The sequence below is a fragment of the Siniperca chuatsi genome, linkage group LG3, assembly GCF_020085105.1.
Source record: "Siniperca chuatsi isolate FFG_IHB_CAS linkage group LG3, ASM2008510v1, whole genome shotgun sequence".
NCBI classification, from domain to species: Eukaryota; Metazoa; Chordata; class Actinopteri; order Centrarchiformes; family Sinipercidae; genus Siniperca; species Siniperca chuatsi.
Window position 1 is genome coordinate 24,448,330 of NC_058044.1, and position 13,317 is coordinate 24,461,646.

At 39.2% G+C, this 13,317-nt stretch overlaps 1 protein-coding gene across 2 annotated transcripts; it reads left to right on the forward strand.

The window, feature by feature from the left end:
• The first annotated feature begins 207 nt into the window (after positions 1–207).
• Positions 208–12,137, forward strand: LOC122873991 (Kv channel-interacting protein 2-like). 2 transcript variants are annotated; one of them, XM_044191429.1, is made up of 9 exons: positions 208–690; positions 8,239–8,337; positions 8,571–8,695; positions 8,882–8,951; positions 9,404–9,474; positions 10,105–10,212; positions 10,326–10,430; positions 11,178–11,240; positions 11,364–12,137. In XM_044191429.1, exons 1-9 carry the CDS (start codon positions 618–620, stop codon positions 11,409–11,411), a joined length of 762 nt encoding a protein of 253 aa, XP_044047364.1. In that variant the 5' UTR covers positions 208–617; the 3' UTR covers positions 11,412–12,137. The 2 variants fall into 2 exon arrangements, with proteins under 2 accessions (XP_044047364.1, XP_044047366.1); XM_044191431.1 differs by having other exon boundaries at positions 8,571–8,671.
• Positions 12,138–13,317: the final 1,180 nt, after the last annotated feature.

Consider the following 13,317-nt stretch of genomic DNA (forward strand, 5'->3'; position numbering starts at 1 on the left):
AAAATCTTAATTTGTAAAGTAACTAGTAACTAAAGCTGTCTGATAAATGTAGTGATGTAAAAAGTACAATATTTCCCTGTGAGATTAGTAGTTGAGTACAAGTAGAAAGTGAAAAGAAAAGAAAAGATTCAAGTACAACTACCTTACACTTGTACCTAAAGGCAGGACTTGAGTAAATGTGCTTAGTTACACCCCGGCACTGATGTCTCTCTCTCTCTGTTCGACTCTCAGCTCGGACAGATGCAGATGCTCCAGCTGACAGCAGCGGGACTCTTTGTCATTTTTGGATGTTTTTTTGTTTGTTTGTTTGTTTGGTTTTTTTTGCACATCCAGCAAAGTAAAGTCATCAGATTTCTCCAAAGCAGCTCCTGTAGATCCACATTGCATCTGAACCTTAAACCCGCAGATTCTCAAAGTGACTGTGGGCGAGCAGGGGCGCAGAGAGGCGAGCTTTGCGCGGACTTTGATTTACGCTTTTGTCCAGTTTGCAGCCCGCACACGTTGATGCTTGCAGAGAAGTGACATGCAAACAGGAATGAAGTAGACGAGCTGCGGCTCCGACGCACACACAGATCCGGCAGGTTCGGCGCGGCGGTGTGGTAAGAACTGAAACAAACATGAAATCCAGGAGTCAGGACCAGAGTTTGTCTGACTCCAGAGAGCTGGACAGATCTTACGACCCACTGACAGGTATCCATTTTGGTCATCTTTTTAAAAAAAACTATGGGAAACTGAACAACTGCTGTTTGCTGACCTGGCTTAGATTTCCAGTTTGCTTTGGTTTTTAGTAAACTGCCATATAGTCTACAGTAGACGACTTAGACTAATCGATAAGTAAGTCATATTTGACTGTGGGAGTATTTAATACACCACAGTTCTGTTTCATCATCTGTCACTAGCTGCTGCAAAGCAGCCAGGGTACAAGGTCAGTGTGTGTGAATGTGGACAGTCCAGCAGCCTCATGCACATTACTCACTGAATGAATTGGAGACTGACTTTACAGACGATTTATTTGGTATTTTACCTCGAGATGAACTTGACATCGTTGCTTTAGCCTGCTAACTGTTATTCAGAAGAATAACAGTTGTGTCATCCATAGGTCATCAGTTGCTACAGCATCATGCAGGTCATCAGGAAAACAACAAGACAAGAAGTGATATATGTTTCAGGGTGGATGGTTCCTCCTGAAAGATGTTGCACTGAGCACATATACTTTTCAGTAAACTGTTTGAGTCACATCTGCAGTTAAATGAAGGCAGTCTGTAAGTGAAGCAGGAGATGGTCCAAAAATGCCAATAGTGCTATTCTGTAACATGATAGGGGTAACAAACACTCATTTAAAAAATAACTGTTTAAGACATTTATCAAGAAAACAAAGTCAAACAATTTCTGGTCTCTGAGTATTTCCCTCCTTTTTTATTGCAGACTGAATATCTCTGGGTTTTGATCTGTTGGTCAGACAAAAAAAAAGCAATTTTAGGTTGCCACTTTGAGCTCTAGGAAAATTGTGATGGACATTTATCTTTATTTTCTGACATTTAATAGGCCTAGACTAAATGATTAATAGATTGTGAAAATATAACAGATTGATCGATAATGAAAATAATATAGGAATCTAAATACCAAATCAGTGGTATTGGCGTTGCTCATATTATATCGACATGTTTGTTTTCATGAAATGCTCTAAAAATGCAAAGTGCACTGTGGTGATAATTGATATTGCAGTGGTAAATCTTCTCACTGAAATGAAAGAAAAAAACCCCATAAAAGCTTAATGTGCTTTACAAAACATGTGAGAACAACTTCCCTCTCAGCGTGTGTGTTTATGGTCTAATTAGATCAGTGAAGCTCCTCTCTTTGTCAGACTTTTCAGTGTTGTATTTTCCTCATGAGTGCTTGCAAAGACAACCCTCTTTAGAGACCAGCAAGCATCTCTGTGCACGTCTCTCCCTCTCTCTCCCTCACACACACACACACACACACACACTTGGTGCTTTGTAAGGCTGGTCTGACATTCTTGTGACAGCTTCCCGAAATAGTCTTTTCCTTTAAACATAACTAAATAAATGTATAAAAAGAACTGCTTTCATATGACACAAAGAGTTTGGTTTTAGTTTAGTTTGCAGGATATTTTTAAACCACTGTATTTAAAGTGGACAGATGATATAATGATGAAGGTTTATTTAATGGCTGATGGTTGTTGCTGGCACAATAGCCAGAATGTGATATTCATTCAGCAGCACCTTAACCAAACAGGGAACAGGTGCACGAACACAGAGGCTTTATGGGGCGTTCAGGAGACACAAACAAACCTTTTTGTTAAAGAGTGAAGCAGAGGGGCGTCGAAGTGCTCAACAGCCTGAGGCGCTAAACTGTGTAACTGCAGCCTTAACAGTTCAACTCTATTGTATCTATCAAATAAACACCCAACAGTTATGTCACATGTAGGAAGCAACAGCAGCTGCTTATGGAAAATGTCAGTTAATGTATTTTAAAGATTTATCAGCTAAAAACATTCAGGCTGAGCAGAAAATAGTCTTTATGTGCAGCTGCTCTGCTGTAAAGCTGCTGAAAACCTCATGTTGTTTACTCCTGACTGTATCCATACATTATAGATACTGGATCTGGGAACAAGTCATCACTTTCTACACTTCACATGTTACAATGACCCTGACTGACTGCTGCTGTGCTGCAGCTGAACCATGATGTCATGTGGAAAGACTGTTTTTCTTGACTTTTTGGGAAATACACTTATTTTCTTTCTTGCAGAGAGTTAGATGTCATATCTGTACAGTAAATATGAAGCTACCGCGAGTGGCCAGTCTTTACGCTTAGCATAAAGACTGGAATAAGGGGGGAAACAGCTAGCCTGGCTCTGGGCAAGGGTAACAAAATCCACCTACCAGCACCTCTTAAGTCCACAAATTAACACGTTACATCTTGTTTGTTTTGCATTAAAAACAACATGTTAGGTGTTACAGGGGGTTGTGTGTCGGACTATTTCTTAGCCAGGAGCCGTTGCCCAGCAACCAGCGGAGACTCCAGGGAGTTACTACTCCCGCCGTTAGCTTTCCTTTTTTTTAAAGTGAGCAGCCGTAACGAAAATTGACCAAGGCTTTGGGTTGAACAAACAAGATATAATGTGAGCTTTAGAGGTGCTGGTAGTTAGATTTTGTAATGTCCGTTGGACAGAGCTAGGCTAGCTGTTTCCCCCTGTTTCCAGTCTTTGTGCTAAGCTAAGCTAACCAGATGCTGGTTGTACTTATATATTTACTGGTGATAACAATTTCATAGATTTTTATTCATCACATTGTTGTAGAGCGCTCAACGGGCTTTTCCCTAATGCATTGAAAACTGTGAACACTGATAACATAAATATTACATTTATGTAACATCGTTACATAGCTCATTTAAACATAGAAGCCCCTCTGAGCCAAATACATTTCATGTTGTAGGTGCCAAATGGAGTTGATTGTAGTCTGGACTGATGAAGAGTGTAGTATTAAGATGAGGTGATGTCTGCCCCTGTCTGAGAGGACACATGAGGTAAAATTAACTCTGTAACAATCACTGGGGAGCTCATGATGTCAGTGCAAGAGAAAGAGTATGGGAATTTAAATATGTTTGTGTGCGTGTGTGTGTGTGTGTGTGTGTGTGTGTGTCTATGGTTTGTATGAGATGGACGTCTATAATCTGAACCATGTCTTTCTGAGGATTATGGTAAGCACAGAGGCTGTCGCCCAGGCAACATTATCTTACAAACATTCATTTAGCGCTGCATGACCCTACTTAAGCTGCCATGATCTAAGTAAACCCAAAATGCTACCAGTGAACGAGGAAGGGTGTTTGGGTTTAGGGTCATAATAACATGAAAGCCACCAGTTTAGGTGTCTTTATAAGCATTTGAAAGTTTTTAACAATTATTTTATGGTTAATAAATCATTTACTATTACTTTACAGATTAATAATAATGTCTCACAATGGATTGACAAGTTATATATAAACAAAGCGTTTTTTTTCTTTACTTATTCCCTGCTAACATACATACGGTATGCCTGCTTTTTCTTTGTAGCTCATAGTCAGGAAGGAAGGCTTACTTTTGGGAAGAAAGTTGTGTCCTTTATAGGACTGATGAACTAATAAAAACATTCTTACAGTCTTACTAGTAGGTCATTTTTCTAAGAAAACCAAGAAAAAAAACACTCATCATGCATAAAACTCCTACTTTAGGAGGCTTAAATCTTTCCACTGTGATTAAATTTATCTCCAAAGTCAATATTTTCAAACGCTTTTTTTCTTGTTGCCAGAAACTTGCCTGACTGAAAGCTCCTTGATTAGGTCCACTTCAAGAACGGCAGCAAATATTCTGATTATTTCTGCCCTCAAAATGAACTGAGATGCAACGATTTATGCTATGGTCTCCTAAATCTGCTAAAGGGGATTTGGGACTTTACAAAGTCCTTAATAAACTATTTATAAACTCTTTACAAGTGTAACTTGTTGTAAAGAGGTGATGACTCCTCTTCAGTGCCTCGCGACCCTCCCTTTTTATGAGTTTCTTTATTTCTCTCGGTGTCTCTCACTTCTCTCCATCCACAGTTTAAGTATTTTCAGGCTTGAGGCGTTTGCACCAGTGGATAAAAGAGTCTTTAAAAGTATTAATAACAGCAGTGAAGAGTGCATTGATCTGCCTCAGAGGGTTGCATTTGTTAAAATTGATCCACACAATCAAAGACACCCAGAGGGTCTCCAGAACCGAGGAAAGGCTGGATGATCTCAGCAACCTGCTGAAATAACTGGTGAGTCAGTCAGTTATTCATCAGTCAAACCCTGGAGATGTTCGCTTTGTGCTGTGGGACAGTTAAAAGGTTACGGAATGCAACTTAAGTATGTTGCATTTGCTCATATTGTAACGTCATGAACAAAATCCTGACAGTGAGTAATATGCATTTTTACATCATGTCCAGCTAATGTTTATGACCTTATATAACTCAGACAAGCAGCTGGAATAACGCTTCAGCTGAGATAGACCTTTATAAACTGCTTGTCTTTCTAAGAACAAACTCCCGCCCTGTATCTGTTGGATTACTGTGCAAACGAGTCACATCAAACCGCTGCCCTTAGAAAGCATTTCAGTAACTTAGAAAATATCTGTGATCAATGCCCTGCGCTCTGTCACGTCTAAAAATACCAGATAGCAAGAAAGAAAGCAGCAGGGAAGTTGTGTTGTTGTCTCTCCCCAAAAAGGTTCTCCAGTTTGAAAAGAAATCATTTTACAGTTTTATTTTTCTGCATCAAAACATTGAGGTGTTTGTGTCATCCTCATTACACTGTGTGTGTGTGTGTGTGTGTGTGTGTGTGAGGCCCATAAAGCTTTGTTTGTTTTTCCACAGTTGTGCAGCTGCTGTATTTGATTGTTTGATTGACATATCCTACATAAAGGCCAGGTAGCAACTGGTTTGTTCTCACAGAATGAAATTATATTAATGATTCCTGATTATTTCCAGAGGCTGTGTGCACATTGTTGGCAGATATAACACGAAGGAAGAAGTGAGAAGCTAGGCCTGTTTTTTAGTAAATGCTTCTGATAAGGCCTTGAGCAAAACATTTAGTCCCTGTGTTGCTGCAGTGCAGCTGTGCAGTACAATTCTTTTATTGTTCCAGACATTTCTCAAGTGTGAATGCAAGTGTTTCACTGTATGTTTCAACCTGTACTGCTGCTGCTGCTGCTGCTGTATGTATGACTGGAATACAATCATTGTTTACTTTATACTGATGGCCATTTTCCAAACACATCAGACTTTCGTTGAACATTGTGTCACCTTTATTTATTTACTTATTGTTGAAGTTTTTAAATTGTGATAATGCAGTTGTAAGCTGCGACTGTTTTGAACACTGCCGTTACAGCTGTTTACATATTTATGACAACATTCAAGATTTTAGAGACAGCTTCATGTACCTGTCTCACTTTTTACCTGTGAGACGTTTCAGTGCCGGCTTCTCGTGGCCTTGACTGGGGGCGGAGGTGTATCATCAGTTCTGCTTTTAAAAACATCCAACAGGTTGCTCCACCTGTCTGTTTTGGTCTCCTGCAGTGTTCATAGTTGCTTCCTGTCTGTATATTTGTTTATTTGTCTCTTCTCTGACTTTGAGGCCTTTAACAGTTGAACTTTAACAGTGCAATCTGACTGTAGCTTAACACTGCCCTCTAGTGGCAGGAAGGACACATGACTGTCTGGAGACACACATTACATTGGACAAAATAACACACTCTTTCAGCTAATTTTAGATTAGAGTATACCGTCATTTACAAGATGCATTTGGGGATAATTTCAAATCCAATTTCCTTTTCAGTGCTTTGAGTGCCTGCCTTTGGTATAAGGTTGCAAAACTGCAATCTGCAGAGGCATGAGGCATCCTCATCTTTAGCCAAATGATAAATAAGAGTATAGAGAGAGGTCAACACTAATAAACTCTACTTTGTGGAAGTGTTCTGACAGTGAAAGCTCATGACTGACTGGAGGAGAGGCACAGATCAAATGTGAAAGCAAAATAAAAAGACATAAATCAACAGTTGGTTGTGTGAGTCTACGTCAGCAGGGTTTCTGTTGTTCTCGGGTTGTTTTGGGTCGATATAAAGTCTCTGTGTCTGGCCTCGGATGAGAGAGACTGCAAAACAAGATGCTTACATCAACTGAACCCAAGTGAGACCCTTAAACAGAACACAAAGAGAATTTAGGAGCAGGCGAAGCTTCAGAATAGATGCGGGAATTAATGGATGAAGGGGAAGTTTTTGTTTTACTGTAGCAGGCGTGTCAACCTTCTGGTGCTCCTACGGGAGGAGGAGGAGGAGGAGGAGGAGGGAGGGGGGAGCTGGGATGGAAAAGGGAAGACAAATGTTTTGTTCAGTAATCAGCTTGATGAAGACGGTTGCAATCCTTTAGATCAGGATTATTCATTAACTCACATGTAGCTTTGGAGCAAGTTATCACTTGGCAACATTTAGAGAGAATGACTGGTTTCAAGCGAGGAAGGTCAACCCTCAAAAATAAGAGACAAAGAAGACAGCAAAGGATTGTGGGAGCTCAAATTCGTCGAGAATTGAAAGACAGAAAATGGGCGAACGTCTGACAAAAACATGTGGGTGGTACTCAGTCACCCATATTCAATTTTCCGCATGTTGAAATGACAGTTAGCTGCAGCTGCTTGTGTGTTGGACTCACACAGACACAGACAGAGAATCACGAGCGTTTTTTCTAAAAGCTCAAGTGTTGTCTTGTGGTGTCTGTGAAGGCCAGAGGACCATGATGGTGGGTGTCCAGTCTCTATATTGTTACAGCAAGGAGTCAACTTTATCTTTCTCAACTCTCCTGTCCTTGTCACTGTTAGTCTTCTTTCTCAGCTTAAAACATACTTAAACCTCACTGAAATGTTGGTGGGTCAGTCATTAGAAACTCATCCTGTGCAGCCAAACTGTGTTCACAGAAGTTTATTTTAAATTCTAGTAGCAAGTTTTCCAAAGATACCAACAATGTCAGGCTAAATTTTGAAGAAATCTGTGTAAAATGATGCACTTATTTTCATTTGATTAAATGGTGCAGCCATAAAAAACACGAGTGTTGGGTGTGAATATTTAGCTTTGTCATTATATAGCTTCAATGAAGAGCTGGAAAGAGATAATAAAGAATATATATGAAGCTCTCAGTCAGTGTGGGATTAGATGACATGACACCCACTCTGAAATCACTCAACATTTCCACCTTATTTAAAACACCATTCTTAAATTGATTTAGTTTGAATAATTTCATTAAACATCAAACTAAACTCAATTTATTTGCTAGTGGCCAGGGCCATCTTTTAAAAGATCTTCTGGTTAAATAAAGGATTAAAAAAAAAACATTACTTCTTTCCATAGTGTATGTGAAAACAAAGAACTTTAAACCTGAGTAATATTGGACATTTCCATCACGCTCAGTGTGGCCTCTGTGTCTCAGAGCTCAGACTGTCTTGTCACTCAGCCCTCACATGCTGGATGCTCTCCATACGGCTCTGATCTGATGGGTCACACTGGTTCAAAGCCAGGTCAGCAAAGTCATTCGTGTACACTAAATTGCATGGAAAAGTCATTCAAAGTATTTGAGTGTAGTTTGGCCCAGTGTTTTATCCATTTAACACGGTGTTTCCTTGTGTGGGCCACTCTATCTGCCTCTAATCTCTGCTGTGATTGGTTGTTTCCAGGTAATCCACCATCCAAACCCAATAAAAAGACCATAAAGCAGAGGCTCCTCAAACTGCTCCCCTGCTGTCGCTCTGGCTCCAGCCCTTCAATTAATCAAAGCAAGTGTCAGGACACACAGTCCATCATCACCCAGATTCCTCTTCACATGAATTTAGTCACTGAGAAAATTAAACGCTGATACTTTTACACATCTGCGTCTTGGTTTGTCACTCTTACTTTTCCTTTCTTTAGTTTCCCCATTTTTTCCTATTTCTCCGAACAACATTTTTCATGTACACTTGTGTATCTCATGGAGTAACTATTTCATTCCTCTGTCCATACCTCCATGCAGGAAGTATAACTGACGAGGCTGAACTGTCGACAGTGTGTTACAGACCGGAGGGGCTCGACCGTCTCGTACAGCAGACCAACTTCAGCAAGAAGGAGCTGCAGGTCCTCTACCGGGGGTTCAAAAATGTCAGTCAAAGATTTCTGTGAATGTTTGATTTGTGCACTCTTTTTTTTTTTTACTCTTTTGAATGACCTTCTGTGTGAATATAGAGTGTTTAAACACAATATGGATTCTTAAATTGTTTATATGCATGAGAAAGCATGTGTGTGTTTTTCATTGGCATAAATTCACATGTTTTTTCATTCCCACAGGAGTGTCCCAGCGGTGTGGTGAATGAAGAGACTTTTAAAAGCATCTACTCCCAGTTCTTCCCTCACGGAGGTCAGTCAGATCCTCTTCCTTCAACTCATGTTTTTAATCTTTATTTAACATTTATTTTTATTTAACATTTTGCCAGCATTTGTCTGTTATCAGAATATTAAAGAGTCCACTCACAGTTTTCTACCTCCACTGTAGTCAGTTGTTTACAAAAGCAGCTATTTTTTCTCAGTCTTCTCAGTGTCACTGTTGATATAATTTGTGCACAAATTGTATTCAGACATTCTTAAATGTTTCTCCAACTACAAATCTGAATCATGAATTCGCCATGTAAAGTGTTTTCACAGATGTACAAAGGGTGATATAAAACCACGGGCTTTAAGATTATTTCTGAACATCATTTCACAAACTCAGAACCTTACTGACTTTTATTTGAGCCCATAAAAATCTAACCAGGTGTTGTTCACCGAGGAACATTTAGGTATTTGAATGGTCACCTTTTCTCTTTCTTCCAGATTCAAGTATGTATGCACATTTCCTGTTTGAAGCTTTTGACACCCATAACAACGGAGCGGTCAGCTTTGAGGTGACTTTTCCATCCCTTCACTCTCTGCTGTTTTTTCCTCCTTAATTTCCTTCCCTTCTGCCGTTTCTTCCTTGATGCTCCAATTCCGCACTTTTAAAAGACATCACAAAGCCTCTTCAAAGAATGCTCTGTTTATTAATCGTAAACCACTTTGTAACTTTTATTAGCTGTTAGAATCTTTTTCACTACTAGACTACCATATGTCTTCCTATGTAAAATAACTCTTTCTAAGATATTTCATGTATTTAAATTCATAAGGACACATAAAGTACATTTTTCATATGGACTTTCTTGGCTAGGTCACACACACAAGGTTGAAAAAAACCCAAACTTTAAAAAAAAAAAGTAATCTTCTCCTCAATACACTTCAATATGTGACTCCTTGACTGTCGTTACCTTACAGTATATCAAAACTTACTCAGACATAGAAAAGTATCATCTTTATAAGCATTTAGTTAAAACATATGTGGTATTGACTCAGTACTAGCAAACCACTGAATGTATTCCTCTTCTTTCTTTTACGTCCATGTTCCTCTTGCTTTCATTTTTACCTTGTGACTCACTCCTTCTGATGTTACTATCACTTTCCTGATCTCAGTAATGGCTCGGGTTTTCTTTTTCTTGCTGTAGGACTTTGTTATAAGTCTGTCCATCATCTTGAGAGGGTCCATCACTGATAAACTCCACTGGGCCTTTAATCTGTATGATCTCAACAAAGACGGCTGCATCACCAGAGAGGTACTTGAACCATTCTTTCTTCCCCTCTGTGTTTGTACGAGAGATTGGTTGTTAGCAGCTCTTGGTGACACGTGATTTATTCTTATTTCTTTTCCTCCCTTCTGTCTGACCAGGAGATGACAGATATTATGCACTCCATCTATGACATGATGGGGAAGTATACCCACCCCAGCATGAAGGATAATGCTCCCAAGGAGCATGTTGACAACTTCTTCCAGGTAGAACACACAAATCATCAAACCAATACACTCCACATATCCCAACACTAAACTCAAAATGAGTCAAAGAATTTGTTCAAATAGTCCATATGTACGTTTGATTTGATTTCCTTTTGCAGTGTTTGCTTTAACTTCTGTTTGTATATACTGTAAGTGTTCATCCAGGTTTTATATCTCACCAGAACTACTCAGCTGAAGCATTTCATATCAATCCCTCATAATGCACTGGTACACCATGTTTGGTAGTACTGCTCATTTAAGCACAGGACATAGGTTCAAGTCTGCATATGCTGTAGAAATTAAATGAAGACCTAAAATACTCTGGTTTATTTGTTTTTCTGTGTATGTTGTTTGGGCTTCTTATAGGTAACCTGGGGAGTTTTTGACCACAAGTAGTGCTGTGGAGCAATGTTTTTATGAGCAGGTCCATGATTTGTTTGTATCTCTTGCACATGCACAAGGACGCACATGCATGCGCATGAGTGTGTGGCGATAAACTGCCCTGCCGCCATTTTCAGGCTGTTCCACTGATCTTCAGTCGTTGGTGTTAATGCGCCAAGATACGTAGCACAGTGCCAACGAAAGGCAATAAAGAAGACTAGCTAGCTAGCAAAGATGAATGTAAACACATCACTTTGCACTTTGGTGAGAAAACTGAATGTAAACAGAACTTTGTTTACAAGAAAGCTCCACAGGGCGCTTTAAGTTACCCTTTTGAAACATCTGTGTATGTGTTGGATTTTCCAGAAAATGGACAAGAACAACGACGGAGTGGTCACCATCGAGGAGTTCTTGGAGACATGCCAAAAGGTCTCCTACAGCAAATGTTTATAACCATTTCAACTACACATTAATAACACGACTAACAAAACCTCCACTTCCATCTGCAGCTTTCTCAGGAGTTTAACTTTGTCCCCTTGTTTCTCCCTCCAGGATGAAAACATCATGCAGTCCATGCATTTGTTTGACAATGTGATCTAAGGCTCAGTGGACACAGACATGAGATTTTCCCTCCTGCCTGAAGCTCATCCACAGTTCTTCAACCCCCAGCCAGAATGGACGGTGTTTCTTGGCCTGAACAGAGTGGTGCAGGGTGCAAACATACTGAGGATATCTACCCCAAAACCACCTTTTATTGTGATTTTTTTAAAATTAAAAGTGTATAGGAAGGCATCAATAGATGAATTCTGTTGTTTTAAGATCTTATATCATGATTGAATGAGCTGTGCAGACTGATTTGAACAAGCATATTTAATGCTGTAGAGAAACAGCTCTAACAATAAGCATTGATGAACAGGTGGCTCAAAAAACAACAGGAAACTGCCATGGCCTCTTCACTTGTACAAATGATGACTATTAACTTACCATATTTTCACTATTGCATGAATGAATGTGCAGACACATGGATGAAAATGAATAATGCTTAAAATGTTGCAGAGTATCACACACTTTCTATACTCACAGTTATACTACAACGAAGGACGGCTCTAATAAAGGGATGAAGTTTGAAATCAAGCAATAATCTTAAAGTAACATGTTATCAAACCTCTGTTCTCCACCATTTATTGTAATACTGTGTATTGTGTCTGCATGATGTGTCTGTTTTGACTGGCCATTGATAATTAAAGTGTTAATATATTTTCTATATGGACATCGTAACAATGAAGATGATGAAATTGAATAAAACCACAGAGTTACTATGCAAAAGCGCATAATTATTTGATTATTGACCATCTGGAATATTACATCTGCTGATAGCACAGTCCCCCTTGACTTCTTCTTGTTACAGGTTTTCCCAGCCACAGGTTCAGAAGCCATATTTGCCATTTTTTCTTCTCTCAGTATGTAACAAGGGGGGACTTCAGACTGGACATCAGAGCTGCAATAAGGACTGGAGGAACTTTCTGGTCTATCAATTTTAGTAACTCACACTTAATCCATGTTTTTCTCCATCTCGCATTTCGCTGTCACGATTTTCCTTAAGTAGGTGATAAGAGCATGAACAATCTCCTTTTTCAGTCTCAAACATCAAAATCTTGTCACTTATCTGTAATTTGGTTTGCTACAAAAAGGAAATACCATTTGGAGGATGAATATGGAAAAATCAGCAACCAAAAGAGAGGGAGAGACAGAAAGTTCTTTATTTAAATCCTTCTTTGGATGTCAAGCAAATATCCAGCAGAGCCACAGAGGGAGTGTTGAGTGCAGAAAAAGAAGAGCTGGGGGACATGAAGATGCTTTGAACAGAGTTTTGGCTTCTATTAGAGAAAAAAAACAAAGTTTGGTTTTAGGACAAAACAGAATCACTAGAAAAAGAAAAAAAATACTCTGACCAACTCACAAAAACTGTGAATGAGTGAGAGAAAGAGAGAAAAAAGAAGCAGCATGAGACAGATCTGAAGATTGGAAAAATAAAGAGACAGAAATTGATTGATCCTCGACTAAATCCAGCAGTTTATCTTTCTAGAAGAGTCAAACAGTAATCTGGTGAGAATAGGGAATGGAGAGATGAAGGATACAGAGAAACAGGTCTGAAGTAAGCAACAAGTAAAGAACACCTGCTGTAGGTGAACTGTCCGCCCTCATAGCTTCAGATTCTGAGTATTTCTTTTCAAGAAACCTCCAAAAATATAATAATTAAGACAGGAGAGGAGGATTGTATGTTCACCAAATTGGGTTTCATATTACTGAGAATTATAACATTTGTTTCACAGACGTTTATAGACTAAAATAATCCAAAACAATGTATTTATGTGGTTTTAAGTGTGAATATGTCCCAGCTGCTTCAGAGACTACATGTGAACTGGAACATCACATCAACAGGATGAACGAGCTAGTAATTTTTTTAGGAATGCATTTTATATGAATGTTTTTAAACACCCCTTTT

Coding starts and splice junctions, on each gene's coding strand:
- LOC122873991 (XM_044191429.1), top strand. CDS start 618: ATGAAATCCAGGAGTCAGGACCAGAGTTTGTCTGACTCCAGAGAGCTG. Junction 8,696..8,881: donor TCTACCGGGGGTTCAAAAAT/GTCAGTCAAAGA, acceptor TCATTCCCACAG/GAGTGTCCCAGCGGTGTGGT. Junction 11,241..11,363: donor TCTTGGAGACATGCCAAAAG/GTCTCCTACAGC, acceptor TTCTCCCTCCAG/GATGAAAACATCATGCAGTC.